The sequence below is a fragment of the Podarcis liolepis genome (assembly GCF_965112155.1).
Source record: "Podarcis liolepis genome assembly, chromosome: 5".
In the NCBI taxonomy this organism is placed as follows: Eukaryota; Metazoa; Chordata; class Lepidosauria; order Squamata; family Lacertidae; genus Podarcis; species Podarcis liolepis.
The window spans coordinates 82,782,717-82,804,257 of record NC_139556.1 but is presented as its reverse complement, the minus strand read 5'-3'; the positions used below and the strand labels follow the sequence as shown (position 1 = coordinate 82,804,257).

The window sequence follows — 21,541 nt, the reverse complement described above, 5'->3', positions numbered from 1 at the left end:
AAGCTCAACAGCACTTACGTTAGCGTAGAGAGTGAAATAGCCTTCAGCCCCGTCCTGCCCTGTGATGATGCCATGGCGGCGATTGACTCCAGCAATCACTTCCCCTTGGAATTCGTTGGGTGCCACAACTTCCACAGACATAATGGGCTCGAGAATACACATGGTTGCATTTTCCAAAGCTGGATCCAAAAGAAAATATGTTAGAACACTTACCTTCGTATGTCATTTCTTAATTTTTATCTATACATTTCCCCCATTATTTTGAAATGAAAAAGCAACAGGTAAATGCACACAGAGACATTAAACATCTGCAAGCAGCAGAACTGCTTGGGCATGTCAAAATATATAACCTAATAATAATAGAATGAGTGTTGGTATTGAGTGCAGCAAGGATTACTTTTGCAAAGTTTTCGGAGTCACCTAAACAGACCAAAGGAACTGAGTAAATCAATTAAGAAAAAAACTGGTTTAATTAACTGCTTATCAAAATGCACGACTATTAGCCATATTATATACACAGAACATCCATCTTCAGAGGCAACATAATCCCTGACGAATGCACGATGGGATCAGAAGACAACAGGGACAAATCCATCAGTGACAATTCCCTGGGCTATCTCCACTGGTGGATACAGAATGCCAGGTAATTTGTATATGTTCAAGAAAAAATATTGCACACAGATACAAGTTAATATCAGGGCTGCATTTGTTTCCAATGCAGTATCTAATAGCCAGGTCTCAGTTTTGAACAAAAAGCTGTCTTTCATGTATTCATTTGTAATGAACCGCTCTGTGATTTTCAAATGAAGGGCGGTATACAAATTTAATTAAAAAATGAAATGTATTTAGTGCTAATAACACAACTAAGTGCTGAACAGAACAGAGATGAAATGTGTTTGGTGTTCAGGAGACCTATAGTCTAAGTATACCGCAGAGGAATAAGTGAAAAGACAGCAACAAGTCTGGTGGAACATTGAAGTCCAATAAACTGATTATTGCAAATGCTTTATTCCATACATATATTATCTTGAGTTAGCAGACGGACACACATTATCACGGGAAAGAGTAGCAGCAGGAAGCATTGGCATTAACTATGGCAAGGAAAGAAGGTGATGCGATGGAAAGACCTTAATAGCATTTGACCTTAATAGCAACGGTGAGGCCAAACAGGGAGAAGGAAAAGGTGTTCCCGAAATGAGAAACAACATGGGAGAAAACATGAAGTATGCAGGTATGCATATACAGATCAATGAGCTTCCTCAGAGAGAAGAAGAGCTGTAAATTGGGGCAGAAGTGGACAGCTTTAAAATGAAAGGAGGAAAATAAGCTTAAAGTTGATGCAGAAAACGCCACAGCTAGACACAAAAGTGGCGAACTGCATAGCAGCAACTGCACTATTCACAAAACTATTCCGGATAAACTGCAGGGGGGAAATGGAATAAAGAATAGCTATGTGGTTAAGGTTGGAAGTGCCCCATCTCTAAAGCAGTACCTTGTTTCAAAGCTCCTTCACCAGCTCGGATGAAAGCGATTTCGTTGGAGTCCACCATGTGACTCGCACCGTCCTCTAAGACGAACCGTATCCCGGAAACCTTGTGAGCCGTCAAAGGGCCTTTTTCGCACGCCTCAAGGAACCCCTATAAAAGAATAGCCTCAGTGTTAGCGACTTCAGTTCAAATGGTGGCAAGTCCTTTGACATGCAGGTGGCTGGAGGAAACGTGTAGACAAGTAGGCCTTTGCAGCCAAAATGACCATGCCTGACTTGAAAGGAAAAGGAGCAACAAAGCTGGTATGTTAATAGTTCTCTGCAAACAGTGGTTTCCAACTCAAGGGACAGCCCAGAAAACACACTCCCTCCCCCTTCTCTCTCTCCTGCACAGAGCAAACTCGAAACCAAAGTGATTGATGAACTAGCATTACAGGTATACCAACATTTACTATGGTTAATTTCTAATTAGTTATTTCAGTCCTTATATACCACATTCATTTTTTAAAAAAAAGACTACAAGAGGAACTTAATCAAAATTAAATGCTGCATATAAAAAGACAAAACATCAGAAACCCATAAAATAAGATTCCACTCACTCACTACCCAAACCAATTCCACATCCACTTTCTCTCAGTTGACCTGCATACATAATCACCCACAAACAGCCTCTGTACCTACAATGCTAGCTCAATACCATGGTCTCTTAGCTCACCTAGAACCCTGCTCCAAATTTCAGCTTATAGAAGTAGTATATGAAACAGATTTGAAGGGTACCTTACCAGAACCATCACCTTTTAAAAAACAAAAACGAAACAGTAACCTTACCAAAAGGTAGAAGATACAGTCTCTCTTGTTTTCAAAAGAAAGAATCCCTCTCTGCCTCCTTCACCAAGAGCAGGTCAACATGGACGAACTGCAGGCATTTATTTTACGGTGATGGCAAAAGCTAAGCAGAATGCAATGGACCAGCCTATTTAGGGAATGCACTTAGGAAAGGCAGTCAAAGGGCCCGAGGGCTTTTAAAGCATGTTTTCCACAGAGATGCAAGCAGGAGGCAGAACCAAGGGAGCTTGCCGTCTACTTGAAGGCCCAAGCAAGAGGTACTAGAAATCCAGTGTCAACCAGACTAGTTTGCAATCACCTATGCATTAAGAATAAGAACATATCTTTAATGCATAGGAGTGGTCTTTCTCTGCACTTTTATTACCTAGCAAGATTTTCTGGTGTGGGGGTGCCTGTGTGTGTACTTTTGAATTCTTGCTTTCATTCCCTTGTGTCTTGTTTTTTACCATTTTCCTGCTTGGATCTAATTTGGCTTCATAGCCAACCTGTTTCTTGAGAAGATGCTCATCACCAGCTTGTCAAAACTGCATTGACTGGGGAGGGGGGTGAGGCAGACCTCACCTTTTCAATGGCTGGCACAAACTGCTTTGGGATATTCGTTCCGACCGTCTTGTCAACGAATTCCACCTTGGTGTAGTCTTCTTCCTCCAGAGGCTCTAAATAGCCTATCACTTTGCCATACTGGCCTGCTCCACCAGACTGCCTTTTGTGAGTGAAGTCGAACCTGTGAAAAGACATGAACTCAGCAAAAAGAAAGGAAGGGAAGCAATGCCTATTCATTTTGCTCAGCACACATGCATAGCTCAAATCCTGGTCTTTAGATCTACAGGCAAACACACAACGTTCTCACCTGGGTGCTGGCTCCCACCTAACAAATAGCCAGAACTTCCCCGTCACCATATAGAAGAAGAAGAAGAGTTTGGATTTGATATCCCGCCTTTCACTCCCCTTCAGGAGTCTCAAAGCGGCTAACATTCTCCTTTCCCTTCCTCCCCCACAACAAACACTCTGTGAGGTGAGTGGGGCTGAGAGACTTCACAGAAGTGTGACTGGCCCAAGGTCACCCAGCAGCTGCATGTGGAGGAGCGGAGACACGAACCCGGTTTCCCAGATTACGTGACTACCGCTCTTAACCACTACACCACACTGGCTCTCTATAATCTCTTGTAGAGGACTGTATGGAGGAACCACAACCCAAACAAGCTTTTACAGCAGGGATGAGAAACCCCAGGCCTGTCTCTCCTCCAAAACACTCCCCATTGGCCTTGCTTCACACCTCCCTTGAGTGTTTGTGCCTGGCTGAAATGTGTCCTTGAACTCTGGTAATGCTTCTTGCTTGCCTGCTCAAGGCGGAAAGATCAGGTCTGCAAGTGTATATCGAAACTAGCATACTGTACTATAGGAAAATTCATATTCATTATTTTGCCCACACTGACATGTGACCCCCCTGGAAGGCTGACCCAGAAGGGAGTGTAGACCTTGGGCTGAGAAAGATTCCTCCTCCCTCTACAACCAGACCATTTCCATGGTGGTATTTTTGGAGCCTCTCTAGTTATGGAAGCAGCAACTGGGAGGCTCCATGCAAGAGTCCTGCTCATACTGACATTTCCCCCGTTCGATACCTAGCACAAGTTGGAATTGGCATGGAGAATAAGTGGCCAGTCCACATGTCTCTGCTCTTCAAAGCAAAGGGCCTTAAGCTGCCATGGTGACTCAGCCTGTCTAAAATCAGTCCCTCTGCACTCTGATTTGGCACAGGAACATGCATCTTATTGGGAAAGGATGCTAGATTACTCTCTGGGCCAGTCGAATGCTCAGTCTCCAAGTTCCGCTGCATTTTAGAAAAGAGTCTTGAGAGGAAGGCCAGCCCAGAACACTTTGCTGCTGCAGGTGATAGCCAAAGATATGAAAGGAAGAAGAAGAAGAAGAAGAAGAAGAAGAAGAAGAAGGTGGTTTAGATTTGATATCCCGCTTTATCACTACCCTAAGGAGTCTCAAAGCGGCTAACATTCTCCTTTCCCTTCCTCCTGCACAACAAACACTCTGTGAGGTGAGTGGGGCTGAGAGACTTCACAGAAGTGTGACTGGCCCAAGGTCACCCAGCAGCTGCATGTGGAGGAGCGGAGACGCGAACCCGGTTCACCAGAGTATGAGTCTCCCGCTCTTAACCACTACACCACACTCACTGGTATCCCTTTCTTGGCATCAAGTGAAGGGGACACAAGCTATTTTCCAGCTGATATGATTGGCACTTTTTTCGAAGCCCTGTCTGACCTCTGGAACATCCAAGCAGCTGGGACTGAGAGCCCTCTCCCACTCTGCTGCTACTGCAAATGAGGCTGTGTTTTGGCTGAAGTGCGCTTTATTTTGCACCTTAGTTGATTAGTCAAATGAGTATTAACTTATGCTAATTTATGCAGACTTCATCCTGAAATAAAGAATAGTTGTGGGAAGAAAACCTTATTTGTGGTTGTTTCCGATGAGGCATGCACATATTTTAGCAGGCACCCTCTTGCTATCAGCATCGCTCCCTTCTGTGTGAGAGAAAAAGAGGAGTGCATTTTCTATGAGCCCTGAGTGGTGCTGCCAGACCATCTCCATTATGTCCTAGTAAAGCTGCAATCCTAACCCCATTTATCTGGGAATAAGCCCTGTTGAAGTAAATGGGATTTATTTCTGAATAGACATGGTTAGGATTGCACTGCAAAGCTTAAACAAAAATGCTTGCTAATCAGCATCAGCATCTGTTCACTGTTGAAAATGAGATGATAATGCTGCATTTAACTTTCCAGAATTTTTTAATTGTATTGTTGCATATTTGTATGATTTTCTGATCTGCTCAAAGAACTCTATGGGGTGGGGTGGCCTGACCTATATACAGTGGTCCCTCGGGCTACAAGCTTAACTCATTCTGGAGGTCCGTTCTTAACCCAAAACCGTTCTTAGCCTGAGGCGAGCTTTCGCTAATGGGGCCTCCCACTGCTGCCATGCCGCCAGCACACAATTTCTGTTCTCATCCTGGGGCAAAGTTCGCAACTCAGAGAAACTACTTCCGGGTTAGCGGAGTTTGTAACCCGAAGCGTTTGCAACCCAAGGTACCACTGTATATAAAAAACAAATACAGAAAGTACTGGACTAGTTCCTTTGTGTGCAGACTGCATTTGCTGGTTATTTTTGACACACAAGCTTTTCTACTTCCAGTGGTAACAACAGCCCTTTATAGGAAACACGGCAGAAGTCCAGGACTTTATCACTGTAGCAATTTGGCAGCAATGTCCTCTTCCGCCCCAAAAAAGGAAAAAACAAAGTCCAAAGTTCATGCTCTTTCAAACTACAGTGGTGTGTGATGTATTTATTTAGTTTTGTAAAGCCTTCCATGATAGGAATAGAGAAATAAACTGTCCGGTACAGTGGTACCTCGGGTTAAGTACTTAATTCGTTCCGGAGGTCTGTTATTAACCTGAAACTGTTCATAACCTGAAGCACCACTTTAGCTGATGGGGCCTCCTGCTGCTGCTACTGCGCCGCCGGAGCACGATTTCTGTTCTCATCCTGAAGCAAAGTTCTTAACCCGAGGTACTATTTCTGGGTTAGCAGAGTCTATAACCTGAAGCGTATGTAACCCGAGGTACCACTGTATTACAGTCTGTTACTTAATATCATTATTTTACTTATACTGGTTCTCTAGCTTCCTTTGTAATTAACTTTTTACAGGGCTGAAGCAGTGCGTTCCGTTTGTATTTTTACAAAGATTAATAAACCTAGTTTGTGTGCTTTTTAAGCCTCTCACCCCACAGCTGCCCCAAACTCTATGGATATTTCTCATTTCAGAACACTTCGGCTGCCGAGTTCATATTCCAGATGGGAAGCCATCTAGAGGCACAAAAGGGGATGGTGATGCTCCATACGGCTTCGGAAGAAGCAGGTTGCAAGCTTTTGCCGAAGTAAACCACCTTCATCCCAGTCCTAAACGCACCTACTTGCTCCCTGGGAAGCATCGCATTTTTGAAGCTGCGCAATTACGAACGATTCCTCTTGATTTCAGCGGGGTTTTATTCAGACGTCATTCTCGAACTCTGCCAAAATCCCTTGGCTGCGGTCCCGGGAATCCCATGAACTCCCAAGTAAACATGCACGGGTCGTCCTGTTTGTCCTGAGCGGCCCAATATATACACGGATCTTTGGAATTTTGACCTAATGGTTCATTTCCAAGCGCCCCCATCTCGACTCTCTTCCTTCTAGCTTCGCCGCGCAAGATCCACCCCCGGCCCAAATGTGGAGCCCGGGCGGGCAGATGTTGCGCCTCTGCGCCCCAGCAGCCCCCGCTCGGCTCGCCCTCTTCCTCCTCCTCCTCCTGCTGCTGCCGCCGCCGCCGCTTCCTGGTTCTCTCCCTCCGGCGGCGCAAGAAACCCCATTGTGCGCGGCGGCGGCTGCTGCAGCCACCGCCCAGGCCGAGGCCCAGCCCCGCCGCCGGGCCCCCCTTCCCGCTCCACCAGGGAGGAGCGAGCGTCGCCGAGGCCTCTCCGAGCGAGCCTCCGCGCGCCCCGGAGCCGGCCCCATGGAGATCCCCCCGTCGCACTACCCGGCCACGCGAGCCGCCGGCGTGGTCGAGAACTACATCAACTACCAGCACGGCAGCCCCAGCAAGATCTTCGGCGTGCGGGAAGTGCGCCAGGCCAGCCGAGAGGTAAGCGGGGCCGGGGATGGGAAGGCGCGGACGAAGAGGCGCTGCTTTCCTGCGCGCACGCTTCCCTGGGAAACAAAAAAACCCAAAACACACCCAGCAAGCCTTAGGGCACCCTGAATGCTACCGCAGCGCTCTTCCTTGGTTTCGCTGCTGCAAAAGGCTGCAGCAAAAGTCGCGCTCCCCAGATTTAACTTGGAAGAAAGGCCCCCTTAACGTGGCGGGACCTGCTTGCAAGTCCATCTGCAAAGCATCTGGGGGCGCCTAAATAAAAAGGCGCTTGCAGAGTCTCCGCTGCTTTCTCCTCCTCTGAGCAACTTCTCTGCAAAGCTGGATTCCTAAAAGGGTTCGAGGCTGAAGACGCCAATCACTGCAGAGGGAGCAAGCGCGCGCACAACACCCTCTTCCCCATCTCTGCTACTTTTTAATCCAGGAGAGTGGGGCTCATCCTGGCCCGCGAGAAGCGACACTTTCTTTTCAACAAGGCGCACAAAGAGACCAGGGGCTGCGCCCCAAGCGATCGCCATGATCGGCAACGACAACAGCTGTTGCTATATAGCTTTCTCCTCCCTTTGTGCGCCACGTGGTCCAGCAGCGGCAAACCACCTGCCCCATCGATCGGTAAAAAACGAAGTCCACAGAGTTATCTCGCCTATTCAAGGCGGAGTAAACTCGTTGCCTTAACCCTTCTTGCTTCAGGCTTCCCTCTAATGCCAGTCTCTCCCATGGGCGGAGGGGAGGAGGGAGAATCTATCACTGCTGAATTATAGGGATAAGCCGCAGAACCAGTTGCAGTAAAAACAAATAGAAAGCCTGGTTGATCCTGGCAACTGTTTGCTGTCCACAAATAAGAGTGTTAACCTTTCTGAAACAGGCACACACCTGCAGAACCCCACCCCAAATCATATCTGGTAGAAAATGCCCCAGAAGTGTCTTTTGAACGCTTAACTGCAATACAAGAATTCTCAACATGTCCTAAGCATGTTACATCCATTCCAAAGTATAACAATGCTTTTTATCCACCTTTCATCTCAGCAAATGTTCTAAATAATGGGGTACTTCGAGGCAGCTGGACACTGCTTTTAAACACTGGGCACTAGCTAAAGTTAAGCATATTTTTACACCTCGCTGATTTCAACAAGGGAGTGTTAAGCTTCCCTACTGAGATCAATGGGATTTAAACATGCTTGGCCTTTTAAAAAAATACCTTCCACAATAGGTTAACTTTTTTGATACGGATACTGAATACATAAAGAATACCCTCATATTGTTAGGGTCCCTGGAAAGTCCTCAGAAGTCGAAGTAAGATAAACAACATGTACTCTCTTTGTACTTCAGGAAATTCCAGGTGTTGGGCACAAATATCGCCTGAAGTTTGCAATGGAAGAAGAACTTCAGAAAGTAAGTCCTGCTCCCTTGCTTGTTGTTAGTTGGGATTCATTTACGGCAAACCTCAAGAGGGTAAAGAGTAGACTGTATCACAGCCTGTATGATTCCTGAATGAGATTTCTCCAGCCATAAACCACCTGGAAACCACTTCAGAAAGCAGAGGGCTGGTTCTAGGACAAGTCGACAACACCACATTCTTAGGCTGGTTTCAATAGCTCCCTGGGCACCCTGATCCTAAATTCATTTATCAAGATGCTGCCAGAAGTCTAAAACTTTCATGCAACACGCAAGAAAAAGCGGGACAGGTTCCTGGCAGAACTTTGGGTTATCACCTCAAAATGAAAATCTGAGACTATTGCTGGTTTAGAGATTCATATTCATCACTCTGCATGTATGAATCAGCCATTACAAACAGAACCTCATTTGTCACATCAGTCTTCAAAGGGGTAAGAAATCAAGTGATGTACAGACTTGGAAGGGACCTTAAAGACCACCCTGCCAACATGGGAGCCCCACGACCACATTACAATAAGGAACTGCATGCAAGCCACTTATTTGTAGCAAAAGCATTTGTTGCTTCTAGAATGTAAAATTTCAAACAGAGTTTATTTTAACCCTTAAAAAAATTGGTACATGACCTTGGACACCCCACCCACCATTTTCATATATGCCCCTTGAAATAATGGGGTTGCATTGACACAAAACCACATCTTGCTAATTGATCTGGTACCCTCTGACGGAATATCTAAACAAATGCTCCTACTGTTTTTGCATAACAGTTCAAATCACCAAGGAGCAGACAGCACACTGCAGCTCAAATCACCAATCGCAGCAGGAGTGGGGAACCTTTTTCGCCCCAAGGGCCGCAATCCCTCCTGGGCAACCTTCTGAGGGCCACATGCAAAAGTGGGTGGAGCAATGAATGCAAATTTTAACCCTGTACATTAGGCAAGTTCCAACACAAACTCACACACACCCCTCTCTGTTCAGACAATCAAGAGGCATTATCAGAGTTCAAAGACACATTTGAGCCAGGCAAAAACACATTTCTGGGGGGGGGGGGTAAGCAAGATGAGAGGTGTTGCCCGAGGAGAGTTCTGATGGCAAAACAGAAAGATCTAGGCCTGAAGTTCCCTACCCCTGCATTATAGGATGATTCCACAACAGGGGGAGATGCAATGTTAAATAGCAGAGCAACTGAAGAAAATGGGAAGAGAGATAATACACATAACACTTCTCTTGAATAGAGAGCAATATACAATTATTCTGATCAAGGATTTAGGTAAGAGAAGGATATGGATATTCTAATAGTAATGATGGCTATTTTGGTTAGGTGATATTGGTAAACAAAGGCGAAGCAAAATGTGTTTATCATTAGAATAGCAAGCTCCTTCCAATGAAGTTTTTTAAACTTATCCAATTATTTCTCCAACAGGGCAGTCCTGTGAACTGCACTGCTGAAATCCTGTATCATCACGGCGACCCACATGTTGCCCCCGAAGTGCATTATACAGTGGAAGGGGAGTTCGGGACAAATACAGAGGAAGCAGACAACAAGTTTTACAACAGACTCAAGAACCTGCCAGACCTATTAGAGGCACAAAATCTTCCAGGTTAAAATTTTTAAAAAAATGCAACTTGAAATTACCTTTATGAATGAGGTGTCAGTGTTGAACTTAAGGTTTTGAAATAATTGGTAAATGTTGCCTGCAACAAAATGTTGCAGCGTCTCCTCCCTCCTAACAGGCATGCTTCTGTTTTGGATTCCATCCAGCCGTTTCCTCTACTCCCTTTTTCCCCCTTCAACATTACGTATGGAGTATGCTCAGACATTAGGCCACTGTGATTTTTTGCTCCCTTTTGAAAAGGGTTTTTTGTTCCCTGAGCATGCTGTTGTTTTCTTCGTTTCTCAGTGGCTCCATTTGGGTTGCCACTTGTGCTGTTAGGAGGGAGTGGGTGCTTGAAAACATGTCCCACAGCTTTTATTTAGTTAAGCTACAGGCAAAGAATATGGGGCTCAAGGACCAGTTCTTTACTCCAGTCCCACTTAGGATGAAAGCAGCAAAGGGCCAAGACAGAAAGTCTTGGTAGACCAGCTGAAGTTCCTACATTGGCTGCCCCTGCTTTAAAGCAACTGCAACTGGATCTTAAACAATGTAAACGCAGAATGACCACTTGCGGAATTCAGCTACTGTATCAGATTACAAATAAAGTACTCAAAAATACAACTCGTTGCCATGTAAATAGGTGACTTGAGATGGTCAAGCAAACGGATCAGCCAGAGACTGGAATGTGTCTGCAACAAGTAGCAAACTACACGGAGCCGTGTTATAGTACATTTAGTGTGTGCAACAGATCTCTGCGGCAGAATTTGGAGAGCCACTGCTTTCATTTTCAGTAAAGCAGGTGTAGTATCTCTATAGCCACAAATCCAGAAACAGGTTTGCGGTACCCACATACAGTGGATGCTCGGGTTGCGGATGTGATCCATGCGGAATGCATGTTAGCAACCTGCAGCGGCACATCTGCGCACGCGTGCGTTGCGATTTGGTGTTTCTGCGCATGTGCAAAGCGCGATTTAGCGCTTCTGTGCATGCACGACCGCTGAAACCTGGAAGTAACCCGTTCTGGTACTTCCGGGTTTCGGCAGGTCCGTAACCCCAAAAAATGCAACCTGAAGCGTCTGTAACCCGAGGTATGCCTGTATTTCCAACAAATGTATGCATGCCTTCTGCAGCTGAGTCCCTTGCCCATGGTTCCTAGTCAGGATGGGCCAACTCACACGGTCCTGTTATTCCCAAACATAGGTAAAAGGTAAAGGTACCCCTGCCCATACGGGCCAGTCTTGACAGACTCTAGGGTTGTGCGCTCATCTCACTCTATAGGCCGGGAGCCAGCACTGTCCGCAGACACTTCTGGGTCACGTGGCCAGCATGACAAGCTGCATCTGGCGAGCCAGCGCAGCACACGGAACGCCGTTTACCTTCCCGCTGGTAAGCGGTCCCTATTTATCTACTTGCACCCAGAGGTGCTTTCAAACTGCTAGGTTGGCAGGCGCTGGGACCGAACGACGGGAGCGCACCCCGCCGCGGGGATTCGAACCGCCGACCATGCGATCGGCAAGTCCTAGGCGCTGAGGCTTTTACCCACAGCGCCACCCGCGCTATATTCCCAAACATAGCTCTGCCTTTTTTCCTGCCACTGTTTGCCAAACAGAAATCCAAGTTCTGGATGAAAGGTGGAGTATTCAGATTGTGCAAAGTTGAGATACCTTTAATTAACTTTTTTTTTTGGGGGGTGGCAAAAAATGCAATTTGTGTCTAGGAATTACTTTTTTTAAAAAAACTATACTTGCTTAATACTTTCCCAGTTCGATTCAAGCTATTTGTTTCTGTTGCCAGACAATTTCGGAAATGTCTCTGAAGAAATGAAGCCAGTTCGGCACTTAGCCTGGGTTGCCTGTGGTTACGTAATATGGCAGAATTCGACAGAAGACACTTGGTACAAAATGGCAAAAGTGCAAAGTGTCAAGCAAGTGGTAAGCGAATGGATCAAAGAGGGGAGTCTGACAAGTTGCCCTATGGGAAGAAGAGTTCACAGTGGAGTGCAAAGTTAAAGTATTTTTTGAAGGAAGTCACGAAGTGGAGATTAACATGGGATTCTCAGTGTATACTTGCCTAAGAAAGCCTGACATATTCTTAATAATAAGAGTAAGAATAGTTTATACCCTGCTTCTCCATTTTGGCTTAATTTTTGTTAAATCAGGACATGGTGTAATATAATATGTCAAGTGTGGTTGTTCCTCTGAAGTTGTATTTACCTAATTTTAAGGCCTGCTGTTATTATATCCTGATATGTAAAACCACAGAATTCCCCCCCCCCATTTTACTTCCTCTTTAAAGGGAAACTCTTCTGTTCAGTTCTCCTGACCAAGCCCTAAAGGATGTCAGGTCACAAGAACCCAGAAGCGCACAGAGTCTCCATAGTGATTTAATACTAAGACAAAAACAAGCAATGAGTCAGTTCTAAACCCATTAAATGGTTTATGGAAATGAGAGCATTCCTTCTTATAAGAATAGACTCCCTTTTCAGAATTAAGGAACGGCAGAGTTTTAAATGATGGGTCTTTGCCTTCTGGATGTTAAAGGGAAGCAAGGAAGGAAACCTAGTTCCCTCCTGGTAGTTCAAGTTCTTCAGTGTTTCCACGCTCACTGAACAACATTTGAAAGTGGTTAGCTGTACATGGGTGGCAGCCGTACTTACTAAAGTCAGGGTATGTTTCCTCCCCTCTTTTGTTGGTTGCAGAAAAGGAGTGATGATTACCTGGAATTTTCCTATGTGGTTCTGATCCATGATATTGTCTCCCAGGTAAGTAACAGAATTGTAAAGCAAATAAAGGAAGGGGCAGGGGGAGAGAAGAGGACCTTTCCTGAAAAAAGCAATCCTGGAACAGTGATCACTACAGTATCAGGCTGGTAGGACAGGAAGGAGCAACTCAAGGGCCCCAAAGCTGTTCACAGGCTTGTACCAGGATAGCCAATGGAGGGCCCTGCATTTAACATGGGACTCCCAACTCCCATGGATGATGGCACTTGTAGATGAACAATACCTGGGAGGTCACGACATTGGGTATCCCTAGGCTTTCCTAAGAGCCTCCTGTGCAGTCTGCAGAGTACAGCAGAGCAAGGGATAAAGACAGTCTGAAAAGCAAGGCACTGCCAACCTTCATGGTTAGGCACAGGTCTCGGCACTGCTTCAGAACCAGGACTAAGACCCATGATATGGAGCAACAGGATTTACCTTTCTCAGAATCTGTATTCATTTAAAGCACAAATGCACACACAGACTCAAGCTCAAGATACTTCTGGCCACAAATATAAGACTGGAAGGGTGTTGTCAGTGCCTGCTGCACTCTCAGAGGTTAGATTTCCAGAGGTAAGGAATAGACCCATTGGGCAAAGGGGTTTGCAGGGGATTTTTGGACTAGATGGCCCTTGGGGTCCCTTCCCACTCTACAATTCTATAAGCAGACTTTGCAAAAGTGCAGGATTCCACCAAATGAGATTTTTTTAAAGCAAATGTTCATAAACTATACGGGTCACAGAATGCATGGTGCAGAATTTGCGTTGCCTGTTAAGGTTGCAACTTTTGTCCCACTGATACAGGTTTCTATTCACCAGCAATCTGATCTGCAGTAATTAGCATCAGTTCACTCCTACCATGAAAGCTTCACTTCCCGAATTCTACAAGCCAGCCTTCCACTAAAGGCAGAGGATAAGGCTAGGCTGTGTCCTCCTCCACCCTAGCCGATTAACCAACCCTACTTACCTAGGTTACAGTATGCATTTATTTATTTAACGTGCAGAGGACACACACACAGCCCTGACTATATCCTAACTTGAAGCACCCTGTCTCTTTAGTTGCATTTTCCTAACTTTACTAGCTGAGCACTCCAAGAAAAACCAGCTCTAGGCAGTCAGAACCCTCAAAACAGCACACAGTGGGGAGAAGAGGGGAGATTGTTCAATATAGCAAGCAGAAATTCCACCGAGAGGTTCTGTCATTAGAAGGCTCCTTCTGTCAGAGGAAGGCTTTGGATTCAAACCGTGACCCCTCCCAGATTAACCCCAACTGTGCCATAAGCAGAGAACAGGAGTGAACAAAATGCCCACGTCCATCTCGTGGGTGGGTGCCTATTCAGCAAATCACTCTAGACCCCCCAACTATGCAAAAGCGCATGCTACACAGGAAGGCAAAGCTTAGCCGATCTGACATCAGATATGTAAACTTGTTGATCCACCACATTGCAATTGTACATACCTGCACACAAATCACAGTGCAATGAATCGCTTTTCATCTAGTGACACCTCTTATGTACTACAAACGCCTTGTATTGCAGAGAGCTTGTGTCTCCCTCTCCTACCCACCCCAGCTTCTCTCATTTAGATTAAGGTGCAGGAACCAGAATGGTTATATAAGAATGCAACACCAAGCCAGAGGTACAAAGGAAGCCCACAGGAAGATATAAACCAGGGGTCAGCAACCTAAGGCCCATCCATGGGCCGGTAGCGGCCCACAAGGCTTGTCTAACCGGCCCATGGTGACCCCTGCCATGGGCTCTTACCAGCGCAGCGCGGGGACTGACTTCCGGGTTGATTGCGCCTGTGCGCATGCGCACGGGTGCTCCTCTGACCTGGACACACGCTCCGGCCCATCCTCAGATAAGGTTGCCAACCCCTGATATAAACCTTCTTCCCAAGTATTGTGAGAACAAAATTTGTAGATGGTGGCCTAGTGAGGCTGCTGTCTATTGAACACTTCTGGTTCCATGGTTCCCTATGTGCATGAATTAGGCAGAGAGCACGCCTATATTACAGGTTTGAAAAGTCAGCCTTGAAACAACACAGCATGAAACAGCAGGATGTGGAGGAACTACCTGGCAATATTTCATTGAAACAATTCTCTCCTTTTCCTGCCATCCATCCACATTCTTGATTGCCTTGCTCTATGAGTGTCACTGCACTTTATTAAGAATTCCAGAGTTGGAAAGAGGAGGAGGAACGAAATGTGACCTGGCCCGAAGTTACTAGATAGGAAAAGAACGTGATTTTCCAGATATGCAGAGATAACAATGCTGCTCCTTGGTTTCTCTAATACCCTGGCTGTTCTAACATTTGGGCTTTTTCTTTTTTGTAATCCACAGGAGATTATTCCTTGGCACATGCAAGTTTTATGGAACCCGCAGCATGGAGTTAAAGTCACGCGGAATAGCCGTCAGCCAAAACGTGCGGCACAGGATTAGTGGCCACAACTTCGACCCTACTACAGTGGCACCTTGGTTCCCGAACAGCTTAGTTGTCAAACAAATCGGCTCCCAAACACCGCAAACCTGGAAGTAAGTGTTCTGGTTTGTGGACGTTTTTCGGAAGCCAAATGTCTGACGCGGCTTCCAATTGAGTGCAGGAAGCACTTGGTTTTCAAGCGGTTTCGGGAGTTGAACGGACTCCCAAAACGTATTAAGTTCAAGAACCAAGGTACCACTGTATTAGAGGTTGTTCAGATGTCTTTAAAACAACTTTGTACAGCTAGAGGAAGGGCTGTAAAATAGGCCTACGCAGGTTCAGAAACCCCTACATGTAACCAATGCAAATTATTTCCTGGCCTCGGTGTGGTGCCTCTCACATGCCAGAGTGAACACTTACGGTACAGTTGCCACAATGCTCTCTCTGAACGCTACTTTAGGCTTCCCGGTCTCACAAGGACAACCATATTCTCTTTCCATTCTCTAGGTAGAAACAGCACCAAAAAAAAAAAAAAAAAACTGATTAAAATGTGTTGCCAAATGGGTAGCGCTTAGCATGATCTCACCTAATTATTCCCGAATGCTACCTACAATCACTGGGAAAATGTCCATCTGTAGTATCTCTCTAGTTAATTAGAGCTTCTTATATCTGGACCAGATAGAAGTCCACCCACCTAGAGCAGATTTGGGGCTTTTTGAGTAATTTTTTGGTCCACATCCTGTACATATGCAAAATTTCTGACCTTCTATATATACTTCATGAGCGAGAATCACAAAAAATTGTTAGCACAGACCCAGCTGAAGAATTACAACCGGCACTGTATGATTTATACATAGCCTGATATGAAGCTGGGGAGCACACTTAAACTATAAATGCTGAATTAAATAAATACTTTTGCCAAGTGAGACTCGGTAGCACACTTGACCAGTGCGATCTTGTAACAATCACCTGTGCATAGATTTCCAGGTGCAGTTCTCCCATTCCTGAAACAATGGTCTCTTTGCTCTCGCTGTCAAAATGAACTCTGAAAGTGGGGTCTTCCCTCGTGAAGCGGTTAATGCCTTTTGAAAACTTATCCAAGTCATTCTAGAGGGGGGTGGGGAAATAAAACAAGGGTAAATTAATGTCTTTCGCATCACTGAGTATAACAAGATAGTCAAAAGTGCTGGGGTTACAGGACAAAATCCCATTAAAAAATGGAGCTAGATGGTTTCTATAAACTGTAGGGTATCAATGGAACGTGTTGGCTTCAGAGCATCACAAACCTGAGACTGCTCCACTCAGTACTGCATTGACAAGTACTGTATTTTTCGCTCTATAGGACGCACTTTTCCCCCTCCAAAAATTAAAGGGAAATGTGTGTGCGTCCTATGGAGTGAATGCAGACTCCTTGGCTTCAGCGATAGCAACGCGACGCCTCCGAAGCGCGCGAGGGAGCGCTCCCTCCGCGCTCCGGAGGCTTCGCATTGCTTTTGCTGAAGCCAGGAGAGCAAAACTCTCCTGGCTTCAGCGAAAGGAACCTGAAGCCTCCGGAGTGCAGCGGGAACTCGCGCTGCGCTGCGAAGGCTTCAGGGATAGTCTGAAGCAAGACTCTCCTGGCTTCAGCAGAGGGAGAACTGCGCAGCGCCCCTTCAGCCAAGCGGGATGAGAAATGGAAGGGGCTCCGTTTCTCCTGCCACTTCGCTGAAGGGGCGCTGAGCAGAGAGGGGGAGATTTTTCCCCCCCTTATTCTCCCCCTCTAAAACAAAGTGCGTCCTATGGTCGGGTGCGTCCTATAGAGCGAAAAATACGGCAAGTACCCAACTAGGATTGATCACACAAAATTGCCAGGGCATCAAGCCTATTGGAACTCTGCAGAAGGAGAACCACCACACCAAAGGATCAGCTTCTCCTGAACACAAGAACCAAACGCAACAGAAACGTTGCAATTTTCCTCCAAGAAAAATCAGATCGCAACATTCCTTACAGATTAAAGAAAACTTTTACTATTCACCCTTGTTTGGACTTCCGATGCCTACCTTGTTTGATGGCTTCATTGCCACTGAAATGACAGGATCAGGGACATGAATAGATTCCTACGAAAAGGAACACAAGAGAGAAACCAAAGAAGCATTTGTTAATATAAAAACACTTGAAAATTATCTTTCCAGATAATTATCTTTACTTTTAACACTCAAACCCACAGGCAGCCTTCCTCTTTCTTTTTAGGACTTGAAATTTATGGGGTTTGTTAAAACAAAAGTTTTGTAATAAGGGATCAGATCCTAGTTTGTAGTCAGAAATTAAACGACAGTTTCCCTGTTTAGATGTTATGGATACATCAGAATTTTTTTCATTATGGCATTTAAGAGAAGGGAGGAGAGAAGGAAGCAGGAGCGGGCATAGCACTTATCTTAATAAACTGAGATTGCTACATCTGTATTGTGCTGTACTCTTCATAGAAGGGCTGGATGATACATTTCTGATCATGCTCATTCATTTCAACAGAATGCACAACTGACGTTAGCATAAACTGATTATACTTGTAGGTATTTTTAAAAAAATAATTGTAATAGCTGTAAAAGCAGACTCAAAATAAAACCTTTTTTTAAAAAAAGTGAAAGTTTCTTTAGTACAGAGGATATTTAGATTAAGGAATAACATCTGAATTGAGATTTTAAGAAATATAAAAAGAACACACAGTTCAATTCAGAGGAGGAACTTACCATGGAAAGGTCAGTGTTACATTTTTCTGAAAATGTATCCCCACTAGCACAGTCGATGCCGAATAATGCACAGATGTCTCCTGCATAAACTTCTTCCACATCCTAGCAGAAACAAAACAAAAAAATAGCATTCTATGTGCTTTTTATGGTATTGGGCAAGAGTGCAACCATTCTACAGCAGTGGTAAGATCTGCATGCATAGTCTACCCCTGATTATAACAGGGTTCTCCTAGATTCCAAGCTGCCACTAGAGGCTCTCAGTGTTTCAGTGGCAAGGAGTACCTATGCCCTTGTTCCAGCTGGCTGACAAATTATAGCCATCACTACCATAATCTAGGTTTTTGATAAGCTCCTAACTGGACTACTGCAATGTACACTACGTAGGGCTTCGCTTGAAGACAGCCCCAAAGCTGCAATTGGTGTACAATGCCACTGCCCATTTGTTGTCTGGGGCAGTAAAATGGGATCATGCCATGCTGATCCTGAAAACTCACTGCTAAGCAGCAAAGTCTGATTCACGCTGACTGGTAAAGCTACCTGTCAGGAGTTAGATAATCACATTTTTTCTGCTAGATTAGCCAACATGTCAAGACAGTAGTAACCAGAGAAAGATGAGGAAGAGGATCAGGAACTAGGATCAGGAACGAGTGGTTCCCAGAGAGGATGGGGCGACTGATTGCCAATATGACAAAAGCCACTTCACTAAAAGCGTTTTTACTATCAACTTGAAAGCTAACTTTTGAGACTGTACTAAGATGAACTTGGAGACAAATTTAGCCCTTAAGAATAATTGAAGAATGGCCCATTTTGGCCTTACTGTTGAAAGATCAGTGGGCAGCCATGCTGACATCCACTTCCAGCTGTTTTTATAGGGTCGTGATGCTTAAAAGCTAACTGGGTGTGAATAAATCGACTTGGGATTCCCCAGGCAGACATTTTATAACACCATGGGAATTTCTCAATTTTTTCATTTTGCGAAGAAAATGGGTTCTCAGGGCAAGGGGTGGATAAAATAGGGGAGCAGTTATGACAGAATGTTAATTGTTATATAACAGGCATGTCCAACAGATTGATTATGATCTACCGGTTGATCGTGGGGTGTCTGTGGTCTATCGCCCTGCCCCCAAAAAAGCTTGACAACTTTGATGAACCCTCCCCCCAAGAAGCTCAACAGCTCTGGTGATTCCTCCCCAAAACAAGCTCAACAACTCTGGTCAACCCAATGGGTAGATCACTGCCAGTTTATTGATAGAGGGAGTAGATTGCAGTCTCTTGGACGTGCCTGCTATAGAAGCCTTCCTGAGCTTGCAGCTTTGGTCAGCAGCTGTTTGGTTTTTCCAAAAGAGGGCCACGTATTGAATGGAGCAGCGAAGGCTGGCTGGCAAGGGCTCTCGCTACACCCTCCCATGGTAGCCGAGACTCAGGCAAAGGGCTCTTTAACCTCTTCTTCCCCCATGGGAACAGAAACTTTAAAAGGGCTCTTGATGACACTGAACAGCAACAGCTGTATCTCCATCTCTCCATCTTCTACATCCTGTCTGCCTACACTACATAAGGCATGAAATGCTGCTGTTCATACTTCTTCTCAATTCACATGGGAGAAAGCAGCTACAGAGAGGTGTCCTCAGGATCAAGGGCGAAACTGAGGGAGGAGATGGCAACAGTATTGCGCTGTACAGTCGAGCAGGGTATCAACTGAAAACCATATAGATGTTTTTGGAGAGGAAACAAATTTTAGGAGCAGCATTTATCTGCAAATAAAATCCCACTGCACAGGCAAGGAACTGAAACACCTTTAACTAGAAATGCCTTCTCTTTGACCCAGATTGCATATAAAGAATGCCGTAGCGAAGTGGTTCCCAAACCCTTTTTTCCTCATGGACCACTTGAAAATTGCAGGTGGCCTTGGCGAATGACTTGATGACTATTCTACTTGTTGCAGCGACAGTAATATGCTGTGCTTGCTGCGGTATGCTTTGCAGAAGTATTTCTATTGCTTCTTTTATTTCTTATATTGCATTTTCTTGCATTACACTTTGCATCCCATAGAATCTGAATCGTTACACGACAGAATACAACATAAGAAATAAAAGAACAAATACAATTTAAAGATCAATGCAGACATGATAGGAACCACCTGACTGAAACTCGCCCAAGAGTCACAGTTCGGGAACCCCTGCCTTTGTTTAATTTCTTCACTGAATGGAAAGGGATTGAAGTGGAATAAAATGCCTCACAGACTGGGTTTTGCCTCGATATTCACCTCCATCGTGTCTGCATGCATGCGGACCAGTCTTGGCACCCGAACCTTCTTCCCAGTCCTGGTATTGTAGATGGAATCACCTTTCTTCAGCATCCCCTGATAAACGCGCACGTAGGTGAGCTGCCCAAAACGCCCAGCCTGCAAGCGGCAGAAAACAGTAGCCAGTCAATCGAGGGAGACAAAACTTTAGGAGAAGCAGAGGGAATCAGCGCAACACACATGCTGAGGTGTGGAGCAAACGGCCCCTAGCAGCTCTGTCCCAACAAGTTTCAGCTCAGTTGTTCTTAGTTAGAAAGTTTTGTAGAAAGTTTAAACTTGACCTACCTCAAGTTTAAATGCCAGGCCCAAAAAAGGCAAGGAACTGTCTCTGGCAGAGCTCAGTGAAATCATAGATTTTTCCTTGGAATCCCTTGAAGAAGAGAAAAGTTAAGTTTAAAATACAGTATTTCTACGGTACTTCTCAATCCATTCTTGTTGTGAGGATCTGTTCTGAAGGATGATCTAATGAGCAGCCTTAACAAGCTCTGAAGACCAATGGCAGATGTAGAATTATTACTAAGAACAGCCTTAGTTGGGTTTATGTCCTTTTTGTATGTGTTTACCAGTTAAATCCGTCCTACCTGGTTTCTGTGCAGGTTTTTAAAGGAAAACCTATAAAAATCCACATGGATTATGTGTGTATCCTCACCTTTCCCCCAAAGGAAAATTTAAGAGGGGATCGAAGCGCTGTCTCTCCTTTCTTCCTTTACAGATTTTAGCTACTTGGAGCAGCTAATGTATGCTAACTCCTGCTGCATGGATTTAAAGAGTTCTGCAATTCCCCCTGGAAGCAATGGGCATAAAAATATGTCACTGATCTCAGAAAGAGTGTAAGGGGGAAATTATGATTGTCCCCCTGGGTCCAGCAGCTTCCGCACCCGCCATGCAATCTCCCTGAGAGTGATTGCATGTCATCACGTCCTGTTGCTGCCAGGGGGAATTGGAGGCACATTTTCAACCCACACAGCCAGATCCACATGGGCTAACTGATTCCAAGTAACTAGTACATGAAAGTAAAGCCCAAAGAGTCAGCTCTCAGGTCACCTCACTGGGGAATCGGGCAGGAACCTTGCCCAATCCACACATCCAAGGAGGTACAGGTAAGGTGTCTGCTGTAGAATCTGAACTCACCAAATTCCTTCCTAAGAATTCTTAGGCTTGATGAAATGTGCACTGCTGGAGGTGTAAGTGAATTAAGGCGGATTTAATACCTATCTTTTGGAGTTGTAAAAAAACCCGATGCATTTCTGGAGAGAAGCACCCATACGGACAAGTACAGGCTATGATCTCCCGAGAAATCCTAAAATTCTCCTTTAGATAACTTCA

At 45.2% G+C, this 21,541-nt stretch overlaps 2 protein-coding genes across 2 annotated transcripts in view; one reads left to right on the top strand and one right to left on the bottom strand.

The window, feature by feature from the left end:
- GFM1 (G elongation factor mitochondrial 1) overlaps positions 1 to 21,541 on the bottom strand; it is a 36,985-nt gene that overhangs the window by 1,315 nt on the left and 14,129 nt on the right. Inside the window, 9 exon segments of the mRNA XM_083504112.1 lie at positions 15 to 179; positions 1,493 to 1,637; positions 2,894 to 3,056; positions 15,608 to 15,690; positions 16,157 to 16,294; positions 17,227 to 17,283; positions 17,914 to 18,015; positions 20,177 to 20,314; positions 20,501 to 20,585. Coding sequence (XP_083360238.1) covers positions 15 to 179; positions 1,493 to 1,637; positions 2,894 to 3,056; positions 15,608 to 15,690; positions 16,157 to 16,294; positions 17,227 to 17,283; positions 17,914 to 18,015; positions 20,177 to 20,314; positions 20,501 to 20,585 — 1,076 coding nt within the window.
- On the top strand, positions 6,332 to 16,113 carry LOC310707391 (latexin-like). Its single transcript, XM_083504551.1, has 6 exons — positions 6,332 to 7,019; positions 8,355 to 8,417; positions 9,841 to 10,018; positions 11,807 to 11,943; positions 12,711 to 12,773; positions 15,109 to 16,113. The coding sequence occupies exons 1-6, from the start codon at positions 6,606 to 6,608 to the stop codon at positions 15,205 to 15,207; spliced, it is 954 nt and encodes a 317-aa protein (XP_083360677.1). The 5' UTR covers positions 6,332 to 6,605; the 3' UTR covers positions 15,208 to 16,113.